This window comes from Crotalus tigris, unplaced genomic scaffold, assembly GCF_016545835.1.
Source record: "Crotalus tigris isolate CLP2741 ecotype Arizona unplaced genomic scaffold, ASM1654583v1 scf7180000017710.2780689, whole genome shotgun sequence".
Taxonomy (NCBI): domain Eukaryota; kingdom Metazoa; phylum Chordata; class Lepidosauria; order Squamata; family Viperidae; genus Crotalus; species Crotalus tigris.
The window spans coordinates 1,570,906-1,598,569 of NW_024096582.1; the positions used below are offsets into that span (position 1 = coordinate 1,570,906).

At 33.6% G+C, this 27,664-nt stretch overlaps 1 protein-coding gene across 6 annotated transcripts in view; it reads right to left on the reverse strand.

The window, feature by feature from the left end:
• Positions 1–210: 210 nt before the first annotated feature.
• PAM (peptidylglycine alpha-amidating monooxygenase) overlaps positions 211–27,664 on the reverse strand; it is a 155,739-nt gene continuing 128,285 nt past the window's right edge. For 3 of the 6 annotated variants that reach the window (XM_039338630.1, XM_039338632.1, XM_039338631.1), the window contains exons 16-26: positions 25,293–25,422; positions 21,489–21,605; positions 19,094–19,166; positions 18,542–18,752; positions 17,585–17,785; positions 8,808–8,926; positions 6,899–6,998; positions 5,696–5,749; positions 3,401–3,601; positions 1,758–1,814; positions 881–1,062 (exon numbers count right to left, since the gene is read on the reverse strand). In XM_039338630.1, coding sequence (XP_039194564.1) covers positions 881–1,062; positions 1,758–1,814; positions 3,401–3,601; positions 5,696–5,749; positions 6,899–6,998; positions 8,808–8,926; positions 17,585–17,785; positions 18,542–18,752; positions 19,094–19,166; positions 21,489–21,605; positions 25,293–25,422 — 1,445 coding nt within the window. Of the gene's footprint in view, positions 1,063–1,757; positions 1,815–3,400; positions 3,602–5,695; positions 5,750–6,898; positions 6,999–8,807; positions 8,927–17,584; positions 17,786–18,541; positions 18,753–19,093; positions 19,167–21,488; positions 21,606–25,292; positions 25,423–27,664 lie in introns of all 6 variants that reach the window. The other 3 variants (XM_039338635.1, XM_039338629.1, XM_039338633.1) reach the window with 2 other exon arrangements.

Below are 27,664 nucleotides of genomic sequence, written 5' to 3' on the forward strand. Positions count from 1 at the left end.
AATTTTTTGATTTGCTTTTTTCTCTTATAAAAAGCACTCCTTAACAAAATATCTTTTCCATATAAAATACCATTTGAGTCATCTTTTCAGTTACTGTGTTTTTTAAAAAAAATATTTTGTAGTTTTTGGGGGGATTGGTGGTTTTTTTAACTGGGCTGTTTCCAAAGTCATTTCCCCTTCACCCCAAATGCAAAAATTCCACTTTGACAGTTGATGCTCTGCGAACACTTTATTACACAAGTTACATTCAGCTTCTGAAAATAGTGTTCTAACAGTATAGCCATCTAAAAATAAGACATCCTGGAAACACACAAAGTCTGAGAAAGAAGGAAGAGAAGGGGGGGGGAATCCAATTATAAATAGAGACTTTTTAAAATCTTTCCCTTAAAGTAATAGAATACTTGTGATATTTTTTTAAAAAAATAGGGGATTTAGTGGTTCTGTTTCATTGTGGCACTGTATTCTCTCTGTTCTGTGATAGATTAAGGGCATCGAAAGTGAAAAGGCACCAAAGAAAAACTGAAAACCAAAAGTATTCTTAAAGCTGAGGCTGGGACTTATTTACAAATATAGAGATGGTCCCTAATTGAAATGAGTAAATATTACTATTTTAAAGCATTTTAAAGCATTACTGCAATAAAGTGGGATTGCTCTGCTTTATTAAAAGGTTCACATAAAACAATGGCACTGATAGGAAATGTTCACACTCCAAAACTGAACTGAAGCAAAAGGAGAGGGAAGGGAAAAACAAAACAAAATTAATCTGTGTACAGCCTCACAAAGGACTAGTACAGTTTACAATTAAATACGTAAAATCTTAAAACGTGCTAAATCTGGCAATCTTTGTAGAGTCGGACCATGTAACAAATAAAGGCCAGTTTCAGGAAGAAGATGAGGGTATCGCTGGAGGCTGAGGGACGGGTTCTTCCTCTTCTGAATCCGTGGCATCCTCTTCTTTTTCCTGATCACTCCCTTCGGTACTAAGTCTGTCAAACCCTTTTCGACTATAACCTGCACGGCTTGCAAAGAAATTCCCAAGATTGAGGCCTCCGCTGCCTTTTCCTGCAATGGAAATCAACTTTAGGACGAGGTTCATGTTATCTTTCAGACATTTTTTATTTATTACTGAATATATTGGCTTCCCATCTTACCACAGGGTAATTCTGGGTGGCTTACAAAAATACATGTTAGTTACTATATGTTATTATTTTGGTTTTTCGGGTTTCAACTTTTTCAGCTTATCAGCTCCTTCTGGTCAACTTCAAGAAACACTTTAAAAGACATTTAACTGTCCTCTGATCTCTCAACCAAAGGCAACATGTACCCTCTTCCTATTTCTTGTCAAGTGAGACATGATACAAACACAAAGCAGAGTTTGGATTTTGAAATATAACAGGTTTAGCTTTCTCTTTTCTCTAATCCTTTACCTCTCCTTGCTTAAAATTCGCTCAGAGATATTTAGAATTTAGGCTGACAGAAACTACTACTATTTTTCTTCATTTAGATAAAGGTCAGGTCTGGGGAAAGGAAATCAATTTCTTAGTCTTTGCTTTGCCTGTGTTCCTCTAAGAAATCATCAATTCCCAAAGGCTTTGTCTGGTATATAAGTAGATGACTCACCAACATCATTATAGCTTTCTCATCAGGAGTAACTGCTGGATTCATTATCAGAGGAAAGACAACTATACAAGAGAACATACAAGGGAAATAACATTTAAGTTTTAGAAAGGCTACACTAGTTTTTTTATTGTACTTACCTCTAAATCTGCCCAAAATTCTACCTGAGCTTGAATCATGTTTATGATCAGCATCAGCTATAAGATTAAGAAACAAATGTAAATTAGGAGCAAGAATTTTAAAATGAAATTACAAGAAGCAAAACATGGAAGAGAAACAAAACTGTGTAGAGTAATTACCATTAAGGCTGTGATTTACAAATGATTCTAGTTGCCACTGATTCCTTGAACTATATTTTACTTGTCAAGTCAAACATAAAACTACCTTTTCTGATTGATACTTTTTCTGTTGTCCCTGAAAAAATGGTGAAGTCAAACTAAAAAGCTGAAACAATATAAATTGTTTTAATTTCTTTTTATAATACACACCAGTTAATTCATAATTGATATTCATATTTTCTTTCTCACACAAACACACAGCCTTTTAAAGTTAGCAAAACTAAGTTGGTTTTTGTAATATAGTATTCAAGCTATCTTTAAAAAGTTAATAAACTTTCATTCAACTTCAGATATTTAAAATACTTTTTTCTGGAAAATTTCATACTTGGGAGAGAAAACTGCATGTAATATTTGTGAATTCAAGCTCTTAAGGTCTATCTTGATTACAAAATGTTTCTTGTATAAAGTATGACTTTCCTCATAAAAATTACACTTACTCAAAACATTTTATATGTTCAGTTGGGGGCAATAATTTTCAGTCCAAGGGTAATATATGTACATTATACATTATACAGGAGGAGAATTATACCAAAAAAAGTGAGCATAAAAAAGGAAAGAGTGTGTTTCTGTTACTAATTATCCATCCAAAACTGAAATTTAAAGCTTTAAAAGTAACATTCAAATTTGAAAATAAACTCTGATGGTGAATTTTGACAACAATTAATGGGGTTTTGGGGCGTACAGGAGAACATAGGAAGAAAAGGCATTTGTGTCCTAATAAAGGCAATGAGAGGATTAGATGTCTTATGTGCTTTCATCCCTTTTCTACTCAAAAGCACTCTTGAAGCTGCCTTTCCTTAAAGAACTGGTATGGAGTTTAAAGAGGCATTTGTCCATAAATTCAATTCTTTTCTGAGAATAATGCTTAATAATTGCATCAACATGTTTATAGAGCTGGCTAGGGAACAGATTTTAACAGTATGCTTTTACCTTTGATGCTGCTATGTGTATTTTTAGTGCACACAAGTTAACTGCTGCTATAATTTTGGAGCCTTGCAAGCACTGTTTTAAGAGAGGTTAAAACAGAAAGTAGCTGTCTTTGGATGGCACAGAGAGAATCAATGCTAGAATAGATTCTAACAAATACAGGAGAAACATCTGAAGGAATGGGTGTTTCCATTCTATTTTGTTCAGGAAAAGCTAAATAAAACAGCAAGACCATTCCAACAATCCTTTTTATGCAGTAGACATATATATTCCCTTTCATAATAAGCAATGCTATAAACTCAGGATTATCCCAGATACCACAATAACATTCATCCTAATTGAAAACTGAATATAAACAAGAACATTACAACACATCCTGATTTCTCAGGACAAAGATCCCAGTTAACATAATCAGAAATTGACAATGCTGTGGCAGTGGGAAATAAATATTTTTGAAGTTCTTCTATGTTATAAAGATGTTTATATGCCTGTTACCAGGTTAAACACAGATTAATTACCTCCATAGATTCTTGTCTTTCTCCACCAAATAAACATGGCAATAGCCAAGAGGACAGCTACTGGAATAATTAGAAGTGTTGTAATAAGAACAAAAGAAACAGAACTGCTAGCCTGCTGGACAACTTGATGTCTTTCTTCTTTCCTTAAAAATTCTTTTGATGTGGGTTTCTTTGTCAGCGTGCCTTCTATAATTGCCTCTGCTTTTTTTGGAGAGAAGAAGAGATTAAAGACAGATTAACTCTTTTGATCCATGCAGAATCTGCTACAATATAATAGTTCATTTCAGAACACCTATTGCCACTTTTAAATACAGCTTTTAGATACTTGCCTTGAAGAGGGCAAGTATGATAACTTCCTAACAGAAAGTCAAAATTATTGACTGTACAATCGTTTGCAATTCCTCTCAAGTGCCTCATGTAATTGCTGGAAATTTTTATAATTGTCTTTGGTAGATACATGATGGATTTGTAATCAAGGCTCGCCAAACAGAGAGAACTTTACTTGTTAAAATTCATTCTTTGTACGTAAAATTAAACACTGTTTATTTATCCTCACAATGAACTTATAAAGTTTGTTCTTCAAGTTTGTTCTGTAGGTGTGGTGAGCTCTACAGTACTATAGATAGCAATGTGTGACTTTGAATTCTATGTTTGTGGCCAGTCCAAAAAGATCAAAAGAGATGGAAGAGAAAGAGGATGAATGTTTACCCACATGATTCTATGCAAATGTTCTTTTTACGACTACCTAACAGTATAAAATACTGCTGTTACTATATACTAGATCCTTTCCACGATTAAAACAAATTTCATACTGTTAGAAATAACAGTATTATTCTCTTAATGTTCCTCCTTCTTATAATTCACTCATTCTACTCCATTCTCCTACTGTCATAATTTTTGGACTAAGGACACTTAGTTCCTATCAGTGGTTGTAACTCATTGCCTAAATGAAGCTGATCATACAATTTAGTATTTAACAAAAACGTGTGTGTGTCAAACTATATCCTTTATTTCATATGCACAAGTATTTTCCAGACAAGCATCTACTGTATATAATCACAAAATGTCATTTTGCAAGGATAATCTAGTCTAATCCTCAGCAGTGTGTAGGAAACACAATTAGACTACTAATGAGAGAGAGCTGTACAGTCTCTTAAGATCTCCAAAAATAGAGAATCTACAACTTCTACAGCTATACTGTTCCACTTTATATCTGATGGTCTAACTATCAGAAATTTTCTTCTTATTATTATACTTAAATATAAATAGCTGCTATTAATTCTAGCCCTAGTTTCTGCAGCCATGGAAAATAGTTATTGACTATCCTTCCTGTAACTTCCTTTTATGTACTTGAACATCATATCTCCATTTAATCATCTTTTTTCTAGGAGGAACTTTCCAAGTTCCTTCAATCTATTATTCAGTGCAGGACCTTAAGTTCCTGTTTTATTTTCCTTGACCTCATTTGATCCCTCTCTATTTAGTCAATATCCTTCTGGAAAGTGTCACCCAGACTCAACACAGAATACTCTTGCTTTAGTCTCACTAGAACTGAGAACAGCAGAATAATGTCAGACATCTTAGACATGACGTTTCTTCTAATGCAGCCCAGAACTGCACTCACCCTGTCTCCTACTGCTCGCTCACGTTCAATTTGTTGTCAGTGAATACACTCTTGTCTTCTCAGATATAGTGTTTCCAAGCCAAGCTTCCCGCTTCCAAATATATTAGAGACTGCATATTTTAGAAAGGAACTTCTGTATTGTATGTTGACTCTTTGCTGGCTCTGAGTTTTGCAAGCCAATCCCAAGAATTGTGTAGACTAAAGCCAGTTCACCCTCACCCCCAATTGTTGGAAAATAACAGTGGAAAGGCTGGGACAATCAGTCTTCAAACTACACAGTCACACATCAACATTTAATCTTTCTATTGCTCTGCAGCTCTAGTTCAGGGTGATATGGAACACCTAGGGCACTGCTTGCAAACTAGAAAGTACAAAACATTCTTGATGTTTTGGGGATGGATGTCTTCAAAGAGAATTCATGCATAAGTTACAAAACAATTGCTGATCACAGTGATCAGAACAGTTGCAACACTTAAAGCAATTGCTCTCATAACAAACAATTTCATGCCTGGGTTTTGTTCCAATCTTTAAATTAAACTCTCAAAACACAAAATCAGGGAAATCAGAACAGCTTCTTTGTGGTCAGATTGTTTTGAGTTGCAGCACTTTGCATATTCCTGCACAGAAGCAGCATCTTCCCATGAGCCTAAATGGCAGAAATAAAAACTAACCTTTTATTTCCTGTATTTCAATCCCAGCCTTTTTAACAGACCGATGCTCCATTTCTGAAACACAGAAATTGCTTTTAAAACACTGTGATGTCTATAATTCATTGAACCAGTAATGGTCACCAGTTGTGATACATAATTGATGTTGCAAGTATAAGAATGCACAACAGCTCTAGAATAGCAGGGGTTATACTATAAGTAGTATACAGTAAGTAGTACATTTCTTTCAGAATAAATAATGAAAGGTTTTCTACCCAGGAAATCAGAAACATAAACCAAAATGTCAGCACAAAACATTTATTCTTGGAGTGTAATAGATTGGCAGAAAATTGTGATCAGGGAATCCTTTCAGTTCTTTCATTCATACCTATTTCTGCTTTCAGATGTCTTCAGATGTCTTCATTTTGTTGTTTTATTATACTTTTAAAAAATATAAAATGAGAAAAATATCTGCAATAGAATGATCCCTTGAAGACTTTAAGTCAGATACTGAAAGAGACACTTTCAGCCAAGAACTATTGCCAACTTCAATGACCAAGTGATAGTAAATATTCCAGTGGGTACAACTTATTTAGGTTAACAAGATGTGAAAGTGGCACAGGAAAATGAAAATCAAACCATTTGCACAGCAGAGTGACTACGATTCTCAGCTGACCTGTCAATGGACATTGCATGCCAGATGCTAAGGAACAACCTGGGATGAAGAGCTCTCTTTAACAAGATCATAAAGCCACACATGGCAACACAGCATTTAATATTGCAAATCATCTTGGTGAATCTCTAAAAGAGCAAAAGTAACAATCCCCGTTGGTCTTGTTTGGATTTGATTACAAGTTTAGACTCTCACTTAGTTTAGCTCTGATGATTCAAAGCATTACTCTCCTTACCAATAGTCACTGAAGAAGAATAACTGTGTATTAACCACATTTTAATTCACAGTAGTTTCACAAGGCTTCTGAGAAATACGTTGCATGTACAGAACTATGATAACTTTTTAAAAAATCATCTGGGGTTTCACAAACACCTTAACAAAATAGAACTTTAGGGGAACCAAAATCCTTGGTTAATCCATCAAATAGCATTAGAACTGTTTTACAAGAATCTTGCCCCACATGTATTAAGACGTAATGTACAGCAGCTTTAAGAATATCATCTTTTTATATGAAAATATTAATGCTTTGATGATATAAGGCAACAATATCTTACTTTCTGTGGATGTAAATTTCCACACTGTGTTGGCATGAGCATCACCAACATATACTGTTCTGTCTTCTGAAGCAACAATGTCATGTGGCATCTCAAAATTCTGTGGAGATAAATAGCCAACATATTAAAATAAGGAAGACATTGGAAATTATTCAGTAATTCAAGATGCAGAATTACAGGATTCTGACAAACAGCGTTTAAACTTTTAATCATAATTTGTATAAATTGTGAAAGATTCATAGCAGGGATATGGTTGAGGAAACAACAAAATATACTTTTTAACTATAATCTCTGGAGAGATTTCATTCCGCAAAAATCCTAGATTACTTCTAAACCATCATTCTTTTGATAAGATAGATGTTGGTGGTTTTTACTAAACAATGTTGTTTGTTTCCTATTCTCAATAATCAGAAAAACACATAGGTAGAAAAGGGAATTTATTCAAGTGCGGTTGACATTTGCTTTAAGTTTTCAAAGCAGACGAAAGCCTAGAATACTGATTAATTTTAATCTGATGGCAAGCTAATTCTACATGCATAGTGGCAGCTACAGACAAGCTGAAAATAACAGAAAACACTAATACAATGTAGTGACTTGCCCTCAGTGAAATCTCTCTTCTCTCCCTACATTAACAAATCAAATTTATTTCTTGGCCTGTACTCTTATCTCTTTGTGGCTGTAGCCTAATTAAATAAAAGCCTTTCCATATGAGGCAATAAGCCACTGTGTGCTGCATAAACTCTGAGCCAGATATTGCATGTAGTATAGTTAAAGCTAAGTAGAAAAAGGAGAGTTCATTGAAACATATTGGGAGAACATTTCCTCTTTCTTCCTTGAATTATTTTGCAGATTAAAAAAAACCTAAAGAGGACCAACGATGCACTTCAACTGTTATAAAGCATCAAAGTGAGATTATTAATTTCTATTCTGTATTTTCATGTAAATCATACCTATAAAACTCAAATCAACAACAAAGAAAATAACATCAAATCTGGGCCAGTATTAGTATATAAAACCCAAATTTCCAAATATATTCATGCATGCCCTGTTAGGTTTACAATAGTGTTACAATCCAGAAATCAGAATTCCGTACAGATAGCTTTTCTCTTTGGAACATATTTTTCTCTCTAGTTGGCATTATCGCTTTAAAGTTCTAATAGTGTTTCATAATTCTCTGGCCCCAGAAATTTGCTGATTCTCAGACACAGATTAATGAAGCTGTTTCATCAATGTATTTAAATTTACCATCTTTTTGTTCTAGTTTTGGAAAATTCAACTACAAAATAGGAAGGGCAATCCAGAAAGTGCAATACCATCTACTTCTGGTTCAGCAAATTAAGAATACTTTCAGAATTTGGCAAATAAAAAGTTATTGAATTCACTGCTCCCCCACATCGAGGAACATCCAAAATCCTTAGGATAACTCTGGATTTAATCCAGTCTTCAGTGCATTACTTACATTTAAGGAAGCATCTTACGCAATAATTGATGCAATCCAATGGACCACCTAGTATGTAAATCTTTAAAGAGAAAATATATGCTGAGTTCTTATTGGCTATTGCCATATTATTATTAAAATACTGTTGCAGTAGTTTGTCTTGCATATTAATTTTTTTAGCTGAACTCTTTTAATAAATAATTCAAAATAGTTTTTCTGAAATGAAATTCCATGCGTTGTTAGGTTAAACATTTTAGGGTTAAGTACCAGATCGCACTGATAAGTTATTTAGTGATATTCTCTAATATGAGAATTCCATTACATGAGTTAGAGAGATAAATCCATAAAAGATTATTTTAAATCTGAGATTTTTCATAATGAAATTTGAAATGTGCACAAGATATAGAAAAGAAACAAAAAGAGCATTCATGCATTTTTAATAATACCAAGTCAATTTTCACAATGTGTTACCTTTCTAAGTGGAATGAAAGTATCAACAATTTCTCCAGTTGAAAAGTTCATCACAAATGCTTGCACTGGCTCCCGGTCTCCAGGGTAAGGCTTCCCATTAACTGCATACAAGAGGCCACCTATAAACATACATTCATACTTTAATACTATGTGTGTAATGAAAGGTTTATTCTTTCTTACAATCCAGTCTAAGCACAACAATACACAACTGAGAAAAGTTACACATCCATATTATTACTGTTTTCATTCCCCCAATGTTCAATTGCATGTTGAAAGCCATCTGTGATTGTTTTTACTATTGCTGATTTGAAATACTAAGAATGAGGAAAATCCACCCTGGCCCATCCTGCAGATTTTGCAGGAACTAAAAATCCCTTTCTTACTATGCCATATAAGAGAAAGTACAAGAAAACAAAAAAGACCACGCTTTGCATTTTGGCTGATCTACTATTATACAGAAGGGGCAAACTGACAAATTTCATGTTCATTTTGTTTGGAATGCTGATAAAATGCTAAGATTCCCCTTATAGGGACCTGAATGTCAGGAGGAGGAGAAATGAAGCAAGTGTTCTTTCAGTTGGAAAAATGGAACCGTAATGCTTCTAAAACCAGTAAGCCAAGCATTGTAGAATGCTTTACTGTTCTGCAATCAACTTTGGGATTTCAGAACTGCAGAACTGAAGTTGTTTCTTGTCTAACAGAATCTTTTTTGAGGAAGTACTCTTCCTCAGCAAAACTACCAATATACATGAGCTCATTGCTTTTGCAACAGTGAATAGCGACAATCTTGTACCATCACACAAATATTAATCCTTTTAGCTATGATTATTAGGAGATAATTAGCACACTTTGCAGAGTGCAAGTAGTATAATCTTTAAGGAGAAAAATACATTGGAAAAAGGTTAATTAATTGCTGCAACAGGATATTTATTAATAAAATGTACACATCACACATTATCTCTTTGTCTAGGGTCCTTGCTAGTATGAATAGAGATAAAAGCTAGAAGTTCTCAGCCTTTTTTGCCTTTCCAGAGGGTTGAAAAGCATCTTGAATATTAATTATATATGGGAATGGAATCTCCTACATTGTCCCAAGAAATGTTACAGTTCCATTAGGTTCCTTTTACTTCTTCTCTTTAGGATTCAAGGTATCATTTACATCTTGTAAATGGATAATGTTTGGTTCAGGGCTATTGATAAGAGACAGTGTTGTGATGGCTTTACAGAAACATTTAGTTCTAAAACAGTAGAAGCAAATACTTTAAAAACAATATGCTCCAAGTATAAAGGATGGACTGGAGCTAAGACGGAGGTAAAACTAATACCCTTCCAAGTCCACCCTCCCCAGCTTTATCTTCTGATTTTTTAACAGAATTTATTTTTCATTAAATTGACTGAAAATTGTAAGCAAAACAAACAGGTTTCCAGTAAAGCACTATCACAAAGAATCTGGTCAGAGTCTTAATCAAGATAAGTCCACTGAACATAAGAGGGCAGTCTTGTCACAATGTGTTCTTACAGTAGAGTGAGTGACTAACAAACATTGTGGCAAGATATTTTCTAGAAATAAATACCGTATAATGGCCTAAAAATTCTTCATGGGATTCAATGATTTAAGTTCTCACCACTACATTCTTGTAAAACTCTTTAATATCACTTACCCCAATTTTTTTTTTAGTCTTATAGGGATTTTAGGTAGGTAAGTACATAGATAACTATTATTGTTATGGGTAACTGAAAAACAAAATATAATAAAATCCAGCTGTGCAAGTGAATTATCCTTAGGTAAGTAAAATAACGCTTCACTGCATGTATTAAGACTGAAGTTGGGAACCAAAACTGATATTTAAAATTAGATAAGAAAAACGAACCACAACCTTAATTTTAAGTGAATTTTAAAATTTTATCCTTAGTATATTAACCAGCGGTGTAGTAACAATGTAAAAATAAATTGTACTGTACAATTTAATAATCTAAAGTATAAATGTTATAATTGCTAATTTATTCATATAGGACCAAAGATTGGTAGAACAAATATAAAGCTTACTTATGTAGATCAGAAGTTGTTTGCACACATTTTTAACTTTCCATAGCTTATTATGCATAAAGTCTTTCTTATTTTATATAAGGAAATTAATGTAACATTCCTCAGACTGACTTGGAATATGGACAACAAAGGAAAACTGAATTTTCTTCAAGTATCGTTATAGAAAGTAAAGTGTAATAGTACACAGAGAATAGACTGATTCATCTGAAACATCAACACAAGGGCAGGTTCAATCAGCTATGGAAACCAGTAACTAAATCTCTTATTTAAAAATATAGAAAGGAAGCTAGTATTTAATCCCAGAAAAAAAATCTTTGTTGAAATGGGGATAGTTGGTGTCACTGATTTCTACCCAGGGTAGTTAGATTGTATTTGGATAAATGCTAGGAGAAGGCTTCTCTTATCTGATATTCAACATCTAGGAGTCTAGATATCTATTCTCTGATAACTCTCTTTAGCCTGAGAATGGAGATATATTAAATGTTTATAGTACATCTCATTTGAAAAAATAGCACTTTGATTTCTATTCTTGACCTTAGAAAGAAATCTATATTTATAGATGATTTTTGCTTCTTTGTCAATAACTATTAAGATCTATTAAGGAAAGATCTCAGATAAAGAGATAAAATCATCTCTGTCTTAACAGAAAACTTTAGGTCATAAAATGGTTAATAATCAATAAAATATAAGGTAAAGGGTTCCCTGTGGGTTTTGCTCTGCTAGTTGTAGCTGACTTTAGGGGTTGGTACCCATCACCATTTCAAGGCCATTGAGGCAGATCTGTCCAAAATCTTTTCCATGGTCATGTGGCCAGCGTGACATCACACTGCAGAGTGGAATCTGCGCCCACCCCATTGCCGGCAATGGCAAAACTGTCCCGATACGTTGCGCGATGTCGTGAGTTTGACATGTCTGTTTTACAGGCTTCTACATATTTGAAAAAAAGGGGGCTGTGGCTTTAAGAAATTTAAGGAAGCATTCTGCTGAAAGGACAGAATATAACTTTAAAAAAGTAGCTGTGTGTTCCAGTATATTCTTAGATAAGCCTGCTATTTCTCTTACCAAAGATATTGTCAGTGTCTTTATCTTTGAAACAAACCATACATCATAGATATTTCAAATCAGATCAATATTCTGAAATGTGTCTCAGAGTAGATATTGCACCATTATCCATAGAAAATTTAACTGAAAAGTATCAATTTGTAATACAGACAAATAATGAAAGTAACAGTGGTAAGATCTGAATATGACAAAGGTCAAGCAAATTATTCCTGCAAGTATTTACAAAAACTTCAATAGATAAAGCATGTATTCATCTTATTAGAGACAATAATTAATAGTCAACTGTCTTGAAAGGGAAACAAGTCAGTGTAGTTAAGATGTGAGTGGTGCAGAAGAATAAAATTTATTGAAGGAAACATTCTAATTATAGTAAAATAAAGATATCCTCAATTGCTTCCATGCAGTTTTCTTGGTAATGTTACAAAAAAGGTTTGCTATTGCCGCCTTCTAGGTTTTTTGGTTTGTTTGTTTGTTTATTTATTTATTTATGATAATTTAGCAATCTAGCCTTGGAATCTCTATTGGTCTCCCACCAAGTACTAAGGATCTTATAGAATCTCTTTTAAATCTCCCAGAATTCTATGATTAGCTCTATTAAAGCAACTCAGGGCACAAACTCTGAATGCAAGTAGCTTGGCACAATGAGAGAATCAAGCTTCTATCTCCCCTATCTCTGTGGCCTTATGGATAACTCTAAATTCCATTGTTACTTAACTGAAACCAGCATGCTAACTGTCACACATCTGGGACAAAACTCAGCCAGACTGCATTCTGCTAGCTAGGAAATGTAAAGTCAAAGCATTGACCTGCATGGATAATGATCAATGTCATAGAAACTATGAGAAAAATGACAGCTCTCCTTTCAAAAAATGAAAATGCTGCTCCAATGGTAACTTTTTTTTAAAAGACAAGCTGGCACTAAAGAACTAATGAAATACAATAAATGATGCAAACATGCATTCTGTGAAGCACATCTCTAAAGATATTGACAATAACAATGACTTCACAAATGAGAAAACACAGGAATGTTTGGACTACTGAATAACAAAGGAAGAATGAGTTTGCAAATAGATTGTTAAAAATATTTGATATGGATTGAGAAAGACCCGTGCTTAACTTCCTATTTCAGTGTGAACCAAGCACTTTCTCTTTCAGCTCAAGTTTCACATGGCTGGGGTTTTCTCTGGTGATAAATAGGAAAGACATTTTATTTTGCCTTGAATTAGTAACAAAAAAAGTGGCATATAAAAGCAGAAATGAATACATATCTTTGCATTTTTGTTATAGAAGATATGGGATGATACTAAAAATAGCAGCTCATTTTCAAATAAAAATATGTGAGGAACTGAGGCTAGTAGTGGTGACAAGTTGAAAACCAATTCAGCAACGGTAAAACTTTCTGGCTTAAAAAAAAAAAAGGAAAAGTGAAGCAAAGTTATACTATTTGTGTGTGTTTGTGTATTGTGTGTATGTGTGTATGTATATATATATATGTGTGTGTGTGTGTGTGTGTGTGTATAATGTATAAAGTATACATTATAAATTTACTGTAAACATTACTGTGCATCTAATAGAGAAAGCAGTGTTGTGAGAACAGCTTTTCTTTCTTCCTCTAAAAAATAGTACAGCCAGATGTCAGCAAATGAAGTTTGAAAGAATAAGCAGTTCACTCAGAGTTTACACTTAGCAGTCTATAGTAGTTATGGTAGGCTACTAACTTGGATGTGTGTAAAAAAACAAAAAACAGACAAATTCTTGGAGTTTAAGACTTAGCCCATTTTCCATTAAAATTATTCCTAAACAGTAGTAACAAAAGGTACAATACCTCTCAATACCAGATGTTAGGAAATATAAGTGGAGTATGCTGTAACTACGTCTTTCCATTGGCATCTTTTTAGCCATAGAATGCGGGATGATTTTGCATTGTGTGGCTCTTAGGTTTTAAAGTTCCCTAGCTGGAATTGTTCATTCTTTGGATAGTTCATTGTAAAGAACTACCTCTATCTCGAAAATAATACATCGAAGAAGCAAGCTAGATGGATTAAAAACTTATGTTCCTGAGAACTATAAAAAAAATTCCAGACTTCCGGTTTGATATCAGTGGCGAGACGGACGCAGGAAAGCAGGGCTCCGCCTTCCATGCCCGATTTCACCCTGCTGAGGGCCCTAAAAGGGCCTAAAGTCACCCCGAAGAGGTGATGAAGAAGGAGGGGTGCCTCATTGACCACCAGAGATAGCGGTCTTTCTGTTCGATCTGAGGAAAGCCCTCCAAACCGTCAGGGGAAAGACTGGCTGCATTAGCCACTGATAACAGAAGAAGAAAAGCACCAATTAGCATATCATAAACAGCATGTTCGGAAGTGGGTGGAAATATTGATCCTTTTTTTTTACTATTTTACAACTGAATTTCCTGGGAAAGGCTCCCAAGAAGCTAAAAACCTCTGAACGTGAGAAAGAAGGAGACCATAGCCCCATCCTTCCAAAGGAATGGAAGCAGCATTTTAATTTATTTTATGGGGAACAGAAATACACAATACTGAAGTGGAAGTAACATAAAGCTACAGTTTTGATGAATTTGAGAACTAGATAATTGTTAAAATTTTCTCTTTGGAAAAAAAATTGAGGTAAAATATAAGAAATCAACCCTTTGTCTTAAGAGTAGAAAATGAATTTTGAATGAAATCTAGTGGTGGATTTGATTATAGCACTACAACTAGATTCCTGGCTGCTTGGTGATTCCTAGCTTAATAGAGAACAGCTGGCAATAAAGGAAAATAGTTTGGCATACTTATCACCCTGACCTCTTGGATTATAAACACCTACTGAGCTTGGACCTTTAATCTCAAGAACTATTGGGAGAGAAAGAAAAATTTGATGTTTGACTACGTCTGGCTGGGAGAGACTTCTGAACTGTTTTCAGGATGGTTGAACATTTTGAATACTTTGAACATTGTGGATTACAACCTTGCCTGATCGACAGTTCTTGGATGCCTGAGACAAAGGATCACTACAAAACAATGCTTTTAGGATTGGACTTATATTCTGGAGCCTATTGGATTACAAAGGCTACACATAAAGACTAGAAAACTAAATGAAACTTTGTTCTACTTTTATTAAGATTGGTGATACTAGACAAGACTTGTATTTGGAGAACATAAAAGTTTTGACAGATTATCTGGAGGGGAAAAACAAAATGGATGTTTTACACCTAGCTCAAAGTGGTAAGAAAATATACCTTGCACCTCCACTTGAAGCCCCCACCCAGGCTAATCAAGGAATGATGCCTCTAGAAAAAATGAATACCTTTCAGAAGGAAATATACTCTATGCTACAACTAATTCACCAAACAATTGTTGCACACAAAGAGGACACAAAAAGAAACCATAATGAAACTAAAAACAATTTAGATAATATAAATGAGCAAATCTCCAAATTAAATCTACAACTAGAAAATTTGTATGAACAAATTTGTATGAACAAATAAACCAGAAATCAGAAGATGAAGCAGAGGAAATTAACCCAGAGACAGAAGAGATAAAAGAAGGGAAATATAAACTGTCATATACAAATAAAATACTGCAAGACTTAGCCATAACAATGAAAATGGAAAAGGCGTTTTGCCCCTTAGGTCTGCAAAATATACCTGATGATAAGAAAGAAGATTTTAAAAAATGGAATATAGAATTGTCAAGGGAAATATCACAACTTGGGAGACAAAAAATGAAAAGAGAAATTGAGGGAGAAGGAAAGTGGGAGTTGCTTAAGGAATATAAATGGGTGGAATTCCCCCACCCCCCAAAAAACAAATACCTTGCCTAAATTGTCTCCCTCATGCCAAGCGAGTTTTACAAAATTAGAAAGAAAATTCCTGGGCGATTTAATTGCCTTGGTGTGGAAAGCTACTTAGCAAAGAAAGAAAGCAAGAGTTAGACTTAAAAAACAGAAGATTTGACCTATTAGAGGGGGCATTATATGATTAAATATCTGTTTGAATATGATTTTTTTTTATTAAAAATTTTTATAAATTTTTACAAAAAGACAAAAAAAACCAATACAATACAATACAAAAACAAAGCAAAACAAAGCAAAGCAAAACAAAACAAAACAACCCTTCCCCAACCCTCCCCAAAACCCCCACTCCCTCCCCCCCCTGGAGCTTCCCAGAGCAGAATATAGGTTTAATTAAAAAAAAATTAAAAAAATTATATGAAAAAAAGAGAATATAACACTAAAATATATGTGTATATATAAAAATAAAAGTTATAAAAAGGCTAGATGATATTTTTTTATATCCAATTTAAATTGTATGAACTTTATCCATTTATCCCAAACAGCAAGAAATTTCTCTTGCGATTGTTCTTTTAAGAAAGCCGAAATCTTTGCCATTTCCGCCAAATAAGACACTTTAAGAAACCATTCCTGCAAAGTAGGCAAAGATTCCTTCTTCCAATATTCTTCCACCAATATTGTTTGAATATGATTAAAAGAATGGATGATCCTTAGATATAGTTAGAGTTTTATAATGAAAGATATGATTTAGAATTAAAATAGCATTTTTTCTTTTTTTGATATGGGAAATATGAAAATAAGATGACTGGTATGAATAAAACTCTTAGCCATATAAATGTAATTAATATTGAGAAAATCATAACTGACAAAGTTATTTCAAATATTGATGGGAAACCAAATTTTAGCAAGAACATGAAAAACAGGATATTGATTTATGAATTGATATTATTATTTGTATAATATTAGTAAAATACGATGAGGATGTTTATATTTAACTTTGTATGCATCAATAGTAGCAAGAATTGTAACTGTGTAATGAGGGAAAAATGGAAATAATATGGGGAAGAAAGGAGGATCAGGGAAAAAACACTGGATTGTGCAATACTGAATAGATTTATATTGAAGAAGTTAATGTTAAATATATGAACCCAGACAACACATTGTTTACTAAGCACTAAAGATTGTTATTGTTAAAAATCAATAAATTATAAAAAAAAAATCCAAAGGCTTAGGAGAAATTGTGCAAATTAGGAATGGTATCAAGCAGAACATATGACTACAATACTATGAAGCCTTATATAGCTTAGGAAGAAACATCAGTTTAGTTGAAAAAATACACAACTTTTCTATTAGGTTAACACCCGCTGCCATTTCTTTATGTCATATTCATAATCAATTGCAGATAGTCTATGCATTTAGGCTATGTTTTTCTCTCTAAAAAAAGTTCTGTTTTGGAGTTCCATTTCTCTCCTTAACAAATGGCTAACAAACATAGTTTTGTTCATATATACAGAGAAAGATCTCCCTGACTACTAGTTTTCGAGCACTGAAAAAGAAAATCTGCAGCTATTGACAATAATTAAATTTTATTATTTTTTTTAATTTTTTTATTGAATAACAAAAATTAAAAACATTGAACATGGTAAATCAGATTTGACATATATCACATTTATAGATGGTGGGAGAAAATATGGTAGTCATTGTAATGAGATAAGTTAAGATTGAGATTAGAGTGATGTTATTGTAAAGGTTTTTTTTCTTATATTAGTAGTTAATTGTGAATATGAAATTTTATTTTTTTTTAAACTGTAGAAAAAATCTTAAAGAGCCACAGAGACCAAGAATAGAAATGATTGATGCAACACTTTTTCATATTTACCTGGAGTGTAAGCAACTGCAAAAACCTCTCTTCCAAATGATGGATGTCTGATCTCTTTCACAAATTTGCCTGTTTCTGGCTTAAAACACTGAATCCGACCATTCTCTCTGTCTGCTACACATAGCTGATCGAAGTCAGATGCAAGAGTTAAACTGTGAGGGATGCTGAACTGACCCGGTTTAGCATGACCTACAGAAGTTTCTGAAAGAAGAGATATTTATTTTAAATATGACAAAACTAAAGCTACTATTAATGGTCACATTTGAACAGGGGTCTTCAAACATGGGCCCTTTATGACTTGTGGACTTCAACTCCCAGAATTCCTCATCTAGGCATGCTGGCTGAGGAATTCTGGGAGTTGAAGTCCACAAGGCATAAAAGGGCCAAGTTTGAAGACTCCTGCATTTGAAGAAAAAGAAAGTGAAGAAAAAAATGTGAAGCAACCACTGCAACTTTAAGTCTCTGAACAGATATAATTAAGCATCTTTTCCCCTTGTTCTTGGGTTAGTGACTAAATTTAACAAACGGCTGTATGTAAAAAGAATTAAAATATCTGTATCTTGAAACATCCAAATATCCAAATGATTAACATATGGTTTAATACTTTTTTATTACCCATTTAAATTATCAGTGGTAATTTAGGTTCCTTATACAATAAGAATGCATTAATGTTAAAAGTATATTATGTTATAAAATATTTTATCAGCCTTAGCAACTTTAAGATGCATGGACTTCAACTCTTAGAATTCCCCAGCCAGCATTGGCTAGGAATTCAGGGAGTTGGAAGTCTGCATATCTTAAAGTTGCTAAAGTTGAGAAACACTGGATACAAATCTTTGATTTCAATGTGACTTAGAGGGAGAAAGGAGGGCAAAATCCAAACTTTATTTTATATATATATTGTTATAGCCATTCTCCAAGAAGGAAAAAAAAAAGAATTAACTTTCTATTCAATACCTTCTCCCCACTGCATGACAAATATTCCATTTGGAGAGAACTGAACAATACGACTATTACAGTAGCCGTCAGACACATAAATATTCCCAGTTGCTGGATCCACTGCCACATCAGTGGGTTGGCAGAAGTGATATTTGTCGCTTCCAGGTTGCAAAGCACTCCCTAAAGTCAGCAAAGGAGATTCCACACCATCTGATGCCAGTTTGAACACCTAACAACGTAAAAGAATAAAAAGCTTCACTTAAGTGAGACTAATACAAAAATGCTATAGCTTACAGGAAAATCAAACATTTGACCTGTAGAATATATCTTTCTTTAGAGAACAGCTGTATAGACATTAATATTCATAAGATCATTACAAAATCTATTCTAAGAACTGGATTCACAGGTTTTGTATAATGGGTTGACTGTATTTTACCCAAATACAATAAAATAATATTGACAAATATTTTCCTCAAACCACACTAGATTAAAACAAATATTATATTCAAGTGTTAGTTAGAGGCAGTAAATTTAGATTTTCTTGCTAATATAGAAATTATTTCTACATACCTGGTGAAGAGCTACATCTGTCACCCAGTAGTTACCATTATTATCTATACTCAAGCCATGGGGTAAATAAAACCTGAGAATAAATGAAAGTAATATTAATTAGAGGAAGAAAGCAGAATTAAAAACAACTGGTTTTGTTTAGTTGTTTTATTCAATTGTTTAACTCAGGGGTGTCAAACTGCTGGCCCACGGGCCGGACGCGTCACGTGGAAGCCGCGCCCACCCCATTGCCGATAATGGCAAAACCAGCCTGATACGTTGCATGACGTCACGTGACATGCAAGTTGACATGCCTGGTTTAGCTGTTCCAAGAGGTGGTCCTAGTGTTATCTTATTTTGAAAGAAATGTTACAGCTACCAAAATTAATAAGAGTTTTGCAGCCCTTTTCTTTTTTTCTCTTTTTAATTAGTTTCTGTCTTTAGTATTATACCTGTGACAGATGTGAAGGCCAGATCCACGTATCAAGGTCCAATTAATAAACCTATTTATTACTAATTATGCCTATGCACAGGAATCCTTTCAATTAACTGTTAGTACCTGCTTAGATTTAGATAAGGGTCAGCGGAATTCAGAGGGGGGATTTAATTTGCTTGTGGCTACATAGAGATTCTAGGCTGATCTCACTTTTAACTCTACCCCCAGGTTCTGCCACTCCTTGTCCTACAACTTGTCATTTGTTGAGAATGGCATAGGGTTGCCTGCTTCAGCAGGGAGTTAGTCTATATGATCTCCAAGATCTCTTGCATATCTGTTATTGTGTGTTCTGTAATTTGCAAATAATTGATTCCATTTAGTGTTAACATGGTGCTACAATTACTCCACTTCAAAACTGATAATCAGATAAAAGTCACTAGGAAAGGAAGCATTCCATCCAGGTTATGTTAGAGGCAACCAGAGATACTTTCTTTCCCAACTATTTATGGGTGAAAAGGAACAGCCAAAATATCAGGGATATCTTCATCCCCTGTATAATCCACAAACACCTATTACTGAAACTAACCTGGTAAACTCCAACTGGAATTGACCAGTCATGCCTCCTGCTGCTAAACCCGGCAGCTGGTCTAGAAGCATATTGCATTTGACAATATCAAACACTGAATTATGGCAAGAACATTAATTTATGGACAAAAAATATAACTCTATTTATCTGAAAAACTTTCTCCCCTAATCCCGCCAATATATTTTAAACATTAGATTCACTGAGAATATGTAAAAGAAGTAGGAAGTTTTTCTAGGTAAACTAACTGATGGGGTTCATCCTCCCCTTGAATAAATATTGTATCTGAACCTTTTAATTGGGGTTATTACAGGTTCAGGAAACAGATGATTTAAGAAAGTATAATCCTCTGCAGATATTCAACTTGCAAAAACAATGGTTTTAATTATTTTATGAAAATATGCAAAGGATATGTAAAGAAATCCCAGCCTTAACTATTTTCCAATATATCTTTATTCTTTCAGGTGTTGACAATCAATGTTCTCTGGATAGTAAAAGCGTATTCAGCTAAACATGTCTACAGATTTCATTGCAATTGAAAGTCCTGGTAAGATAGGATTCTTGATCACAGGGAAGCCTTGTAAATGTATTCAGCTTAACATTCCCTAATGAATCTTAATTGGCAGTGTATAAAGCTTTGCAAAGACGATGGGCATGCAATACCATTCAGGGTAATTTGCAGGAATGATTTTGAACCCCGATGCATACAGACTGAAAAGCTACCAAGAGCTAGGACAGTACGTTGCATGTAAAGAAAGGTCAATCTTATCACAATCTTCATCTCAAAAATTCTATTCAACCAATCATGTTACTCAAGTATAAGAATGTTTTGGAATTGCTAACTGATTACAGGATACATGAAAACAAATACATATCTAGAGATAATACAGAAGAGAAATGATGCCTACTTTGCTTACTAGAATGATCCAGGATAAAGGATTACACCTATTTCATGTCTAGAAGGAACATGTGAGATATGTGAGAAAAGTGATTTTTGCACCACACTGAAGCAATAAAATAGAATACAGGATGACTTTCAATCCCATCTCACAGTACATAATTGAGTGATAGAAGTACATCCATCTCACATAATATTTATAGCCAGGTCAAGTATAAGCAGTCATTTGGCAAACTTTCTTGTGTCCTTGCTTTTTTTCTCCAAGACAGACAGACAGACAGACAGACAGACAGACAGACAAATATATTTATTTTTTTACTAGAGTTGTGTTCATATGAATCAGTAAACAGTAGAGGCAAAAATAAGAACTATTTCCAAATACATTGGCCAAATTGATGAAATTTCAACACAAAAATAGATTATTATACACAAAATAAAACAGAATTAATCAATTCAAACTGATTAAAGAATACATCAAAGCTTTTTTTAAAGAGCTTACATATTTCTTCCTGTGGAATGAAGAATTGTTGAAGTACTAGCTTCTACTACAAGAATAGTATTTTCTTTAATTGGTCCAAGTCCTTTTTGTTGATAAACATAGCTACTGTTGAATGAACTAAAGTTAAAAAAAAGAAATATATATTAGTATAAAACTGCCTTCTCAAACATAGATTTGTTGGACCATATTTTAGTTAACATGACTTAGAATTCTGGCCTGGAATATTGACATCTGGCTGTTCACTACTGTGTCTCCAGCAAAAAGCTATTTTGTGACTGGCTATGTTCAACGTAGCTTTTATTTTGGAAATATCTAAGTAAATATGGCAGCAAATTTGTGACTATAGTACACTGTAATAATTTAAAGTATGCTTATCAGTTCCAAAGACTAAATAACCATAAGATCTCAATCGACCTCACAATCCCTCAAGGTTTTAATGTTTTTCTCTAAGTGCTTCTTTTAAACCGTGAACTTTGTTTTAAGTTCTTTAGATTCTATTAAAACTTTTTCCTAGCTCAGACTCTTTCTTTAATAACTATTTCTCATTCAGACAGAATTTTTAAAGAGTCCTTGATACTCTGAGCTTGGCTGATTGCTTGCAGACATTTCATTATCCAACTAGGTAACACCATTGGTGCCTGGTAATAGCTGGAAAGCTAGGAAGATAGCTTTCTAAAGGTTGACATCCAGTGTCTACTTCATTCAGGAACTCTCCATGTTTCATCCTGCAGGTCTTTCTATTAACAACCTATATGTGTTCCTGCATTAAAGATTTATACTGTCCCCTTCTCACTGATGTGACTCAAAGCTTGCATTTTAAAACTGTATACATTTGAATTTTGTGTTACAATGTTGTCAGCATAACCCCTCACCTTTATGGAAACAGCTGTCTAGTCACAAACTTCTTTGAAGGCTTTTTTGATCAATTTTCAAATATTATATCAGATAAAACAAAAAGTCATGGAAAAGCCTTCAGAGTAGGTTCTTACTAGACACTATATGTACACACAAACACACTTACATTAGCAAATATGAATTTTAAAGCTGTATATTCTTTCTTCCCTCCTCCTCCAGTTTCTACATCAAAGTAATACCCGATTTTAAATGCATCGTAGACACCATAAGATAACCTTTAAGTAATTCAATCTAGTTTAAACTAGAATTAAAGTATTTTGAAAATTATACTAGGATCATTATGAATTATACACTTGATATAAACGCTCATGCCATTATCCCCAGAGAAATTATTAACTACTGTATATTTCCCTCTCATTGCAAGTTGTCTTTTGATATAAGCATTAGGCATTGACTGAAGTATAGTATTAACTGTATGGGCATATTATTATTCTTTCTCATATATTTATAACTAAAATGCTAGAATGCAACACAAAATACAAACTACTAAAATTACATGTAAAATAATATTGTAATAAGAAACATATTTCTTACATTCTCCTTACAGAATCAATCCACAACATATAATTAAGAAAAATCCACAGGAGCCGAACAATTTTACATAAAAATTATTTTACATAAATTAATTGACTTTTAAGTATCTTTTTTATTATTACATTAATCAGGTCACTATTCTTAATTATAGAAACCCTTCTGAAGAAATGCTTAAAAATGACATTAATGAATCCAGGGCAGATATTCTACATAAATTCAAGAGCACCAAATTGATTTAGTTCATCTATGAAGTTCTGTGACTGAATAATTTCAGTTTTATTTTTTTAACAATGAGTTTTTTTCTGGAAAGCCAGGAAAGGAAGTTGGGGGGAGAAGAGCAAAGCAGCATAAACTGTTAACATATTGAGAGATAAAAGAAACAGAGTCTTTATTAACTTAAATAACATTTGTTTCTATTCCAAGTAAGACTAAGTTTAGGTTTAACAACAGCATATTAAAATATTTTATTCATCTACAAAAAGTCTTACCATAGGGAAAAATCCAGGTTTTTTTTTCCAGATATACACTATCAAGATGGATAACAAGGTTACAAGCAGATTTTCAGACTAGAGGCATGTTCCAAAAACATTTGTTTATCTGTTATTTGGCAGGGTTCTCTTGAACTTGCTATCTCATCAGAATAGAGGAAAATGATCAAGCAAAAGAGCATGCACCCCCAAAGGCAGCAATTTAAAGAACAGACTGCTTTGTAAATTTGACAGTGGCTTAGCTTGTTCGGGGCAGAACAGCTGATATAGACACATCGACCAGATCCTGACCATAGAACTCTATGGATAATACTAAATGAAGTTGCCTAATATTCTCAAGCAGCTGCTACATTTACTTGAAGGGATGCTCAGCTTTTTATGTTCATGTATTATTAATACAGTGCTGCCATTTTGTACTCTGCCTGAAGCACTGATAATCTGTTTGCATCTTTCTTGTTGTATGATGGGGAAGCAATCAACCACAAAGAATGAACCAAATTCCTAAGGCTAATAATTGAGTGTCTCTATGACTGATAAAGAATATTGTACTCAATTAATAACTGTGCATTAATTTTCTGATTATGTGCATATTTTTAGTCAAGACTGTTAATGAAGGGCAATTCTCAAGGGAGGGGAAGGAAACGATTCCATCTGATAATAAACATTCTTTCTCCTATGTTATTGCCTTCCTCTTATTAGTAACATGCTCTTATTAAAAAAATTATTTACAAATCTCTGAGGGATTCTCACTACAGTAATATACAAGGCTCATTTATTTTCACTTACTACTATTTTATTCTATGTTGAAAAGGTAACTCTATTTCTACTCTTTTGATCTACCGAGAATAAAAATTGCCGTCCTTGAGAAATACTGAAATGCTCATGCCACTGAAGATGGTTCAGGCAAACATAAGCAAAAAAATATTTGCTTATTTATTTTGGGCTTTGAGATGTTCAAATTAACACCATCAGTTCAGATAGGCTGGTTGTTTGGAAGACAGGTCCACTTGGAAAACCCAAGCTACAATAAGGATATTTTAAAATAAAAACAAACAGCCAATAAATTATAGTGGTTAAGGTGTTAAAATGTACATCAGGGAGAATCAGAATTAAGCCCTGCTCAGTCATGAAGCTCACTTAGTAATTTTGAGCCAGTTACATTTTCTGAACCAATCAAGCAAACCTATTTTGGGGACAGTATTAGGCAAGACTCTTTGGGTTTTCAGAAGAACATAAATGGAAACAACAAAGTAAGTACATTGGTAATGAGCATCCATCTATTCGCTTACAACTTATAAATCATTCATTAAAATTATCTATCATGCTTTTTCTACATTTAAGCAGCACTCTGAAATACTGCAAAAGCCTGGTTTACTGCCTTTTACTACATGGTTTTACTACATGGATATAATATCTGGTTTAGTATCTTTTCTACATGGTACATTTTGAATTATTTGCATAGCTCAAGTTTAAACACAAATTTGTAATGATGATATGCCTAATAATTTTACTTTTTTAAGCATAACTTGTTTTTCAAAACGTCATAAAGCATTTGGAATATATACTCTCAAGAACATTCAAACTCTGAGGTTCCTTTACTCTGTTATCACTAACAACGACCATCATATTTTCCACAGAAAGTTGCAACTTCTCTCAAATTATGAAAAATCAAAATCCTATTAAAGAAATTAAAATTCAAATTTTTTATGAAAAAAAAATCTTGCTCTTTTAATGTGATTTCAAATAAAATCACCTGCTTAAGCAGCTGATATAACTTGATCTCACACACAAAGAGCCAGGAAAGAGTGAGATTAAGGGATAAACACAAATGCATCAAAGATGGATATAAAGACTTAGGTTTGCTTACTTTGCATCCCATACATGGTCACCTCTATGAAAGATGACTAAATTGTTATTAGGATCCAGAGCCAGCCCAGAAACCTGGCCTAGTTTGAGGGTTATGCCTGGCCAGTCAGCTACTTCTTCTATCTTTAAACCTGAAAAAAATCAACAAGGAATATATTTATTCTATGTATTATGATAATGTCTGTGCTTCTTACAAAACTTGAACATACAGTAGTCCTTGACTTACAACCATACATTTAACAATGGTTCAAGATTACAAAGGCCTTGGAAAACATAATTTACAACCTATCCTCAAGTTACAATTGCTACACCACTCCTAAAAGTGACTTGATTATAATTCAGGCTCTTTTCAACTGGTTTGCATTTACAACAGTTGTAGTGGCTTCTGGTCATGTGATTGCAACTAGATTCCAGCTGGCTTCTGACAAGCAAAGTCAATAGAGGAAGCTGGATTTGCTTAAGGAATGTGTGATTTCCTTAACAATCTTGTGATTCACTAAAAAAAAGTGGTAAAAATGGACATAAATCAGGCCCAGTAATGTGATGACTTGCTTTATGACCACAGCAACTCATGATGGAAATTCCAGTCCCAACTGGGGTCATTAAGTTGAGGATTGCCTGTACTTTTGCATGCCATGGTATAATGTACATAGTATAATAATTACAACATAGCTAATCCCAAATTTTCAAAGATTTGCTGGACAACTGTAATGGACTAATACTTAGGCTGGTCGAGGGGCCCAAAGTCTGCAAGCTATAATGTTGTTATATAACTGAATGAACCTGGCCAGTGTTTTTTTTATTCTTAAAAAAAAAAAAAAAAAAAAACAAACAGCCTCAGCATAGATCTCTCAGGCATGTTCCCCAGCAGTTTCCAAAGGCATGAAAACCATATCTTCTTTTAGAATCATAATGTAAAATGAACTCATCTGAACATTCTTTCTATATCATCTATGCTGTAAATGCCAATATTTCAATATTCCAATAAGTCAACTGTCAGTAGCAATATGCTTGCCTACAACAGAGGGAGACAGCAACTGGTCATTCCATCAATTTGACAGAAATAGCACTAGCCACAATTTGATGACTGCTGCTCAGACTCATTTCCAAACAAATTGTCTATAATAACTGTATAAAATTATGGTGAATTTTATTCATGTTTCTATTCTCTTCCTACTCCCACTCTCAAACAAGAGTTTCTTGTTTGAAACCATGCATACACAGAATGAAAACAATTCCAAATATGTTTGTGCAAAAAGTGATTTCAGTAGAACACTTGCATGCTTCAGTTAGTATTTCCTTGATTGCTTGTATTTCAAGATTCTGGATTTTTTTTTTTTAAATTACTGAACTTATTATTCTTGGGAAAACCTTAGCTGCAAAAGTAGGAATTCCATTTGTTTTCTACTTGCAAATCAAAAGAAAAACTGTCAATAAAATAAAGCACCAAACAGATAATATTCATACTAATTTTAAAATAAGTCCCAAAAATCTGAAGGAAACCTATCCAGGAATGTAATGAAATTCTTTAATTTATTATATTTACAAGTAATTTATTTACAATATTTGTTAACCAATGCAATCAAGTGCAACATAATCATAAAGCATTAGGTTTGTGTGTGTGTATACGTATACGTATACACACACATTGCTGCTCAAAGCACGAAGCTGAAAACACCAGCCTGAAGATGACGAATGGGACTTCGTCGAAACGTCGCCAAGACACTTCCAATTTTACGCGGGAGAAAACCCGAACAACCAAAGACCTACATACAAACACCCGCGAAAACCTCAGAAAACAAATACGTATACATATACATACACACACACACACACACATATACATACACATATATGCACACACATATATATGTAGGTCTTTGGTTATTCGGGTTTTCTTCCACTTCAAATTGGAAGAGTCTTGGCCAAGACTCTTCCAATTTGACGCGGGTGAAAACCCAAATAACCAAAGACCTACATACAAACACCTGCGAAAACCTCAGAAAACACACACACATATATACACACACACACATATATACATATATATAAAGTATATTCATTCCATCTTTCTATCCATACCATATAAACATTCATGTCATTTCCCTCCAGTCTCTATTTCACCCAAAACAGCATAATAATAATAATAATAATAATAATAATCACAAATTACATACTCATTATACCAGAAACTCTTATGTTACATAAACATTCACAACATTTTCTTTCAGCCTTCTATTCTTGTTAGGGCATGATGACTAATGAAAAAGTCTAGTCTACTGTTTCTATCACTTGAGCTAATTTTGATTGAAAATTACAATTTATAAAATTTACTTATATAACTTTTAAGAAATTCCTGCCGAGTTGTCTGCA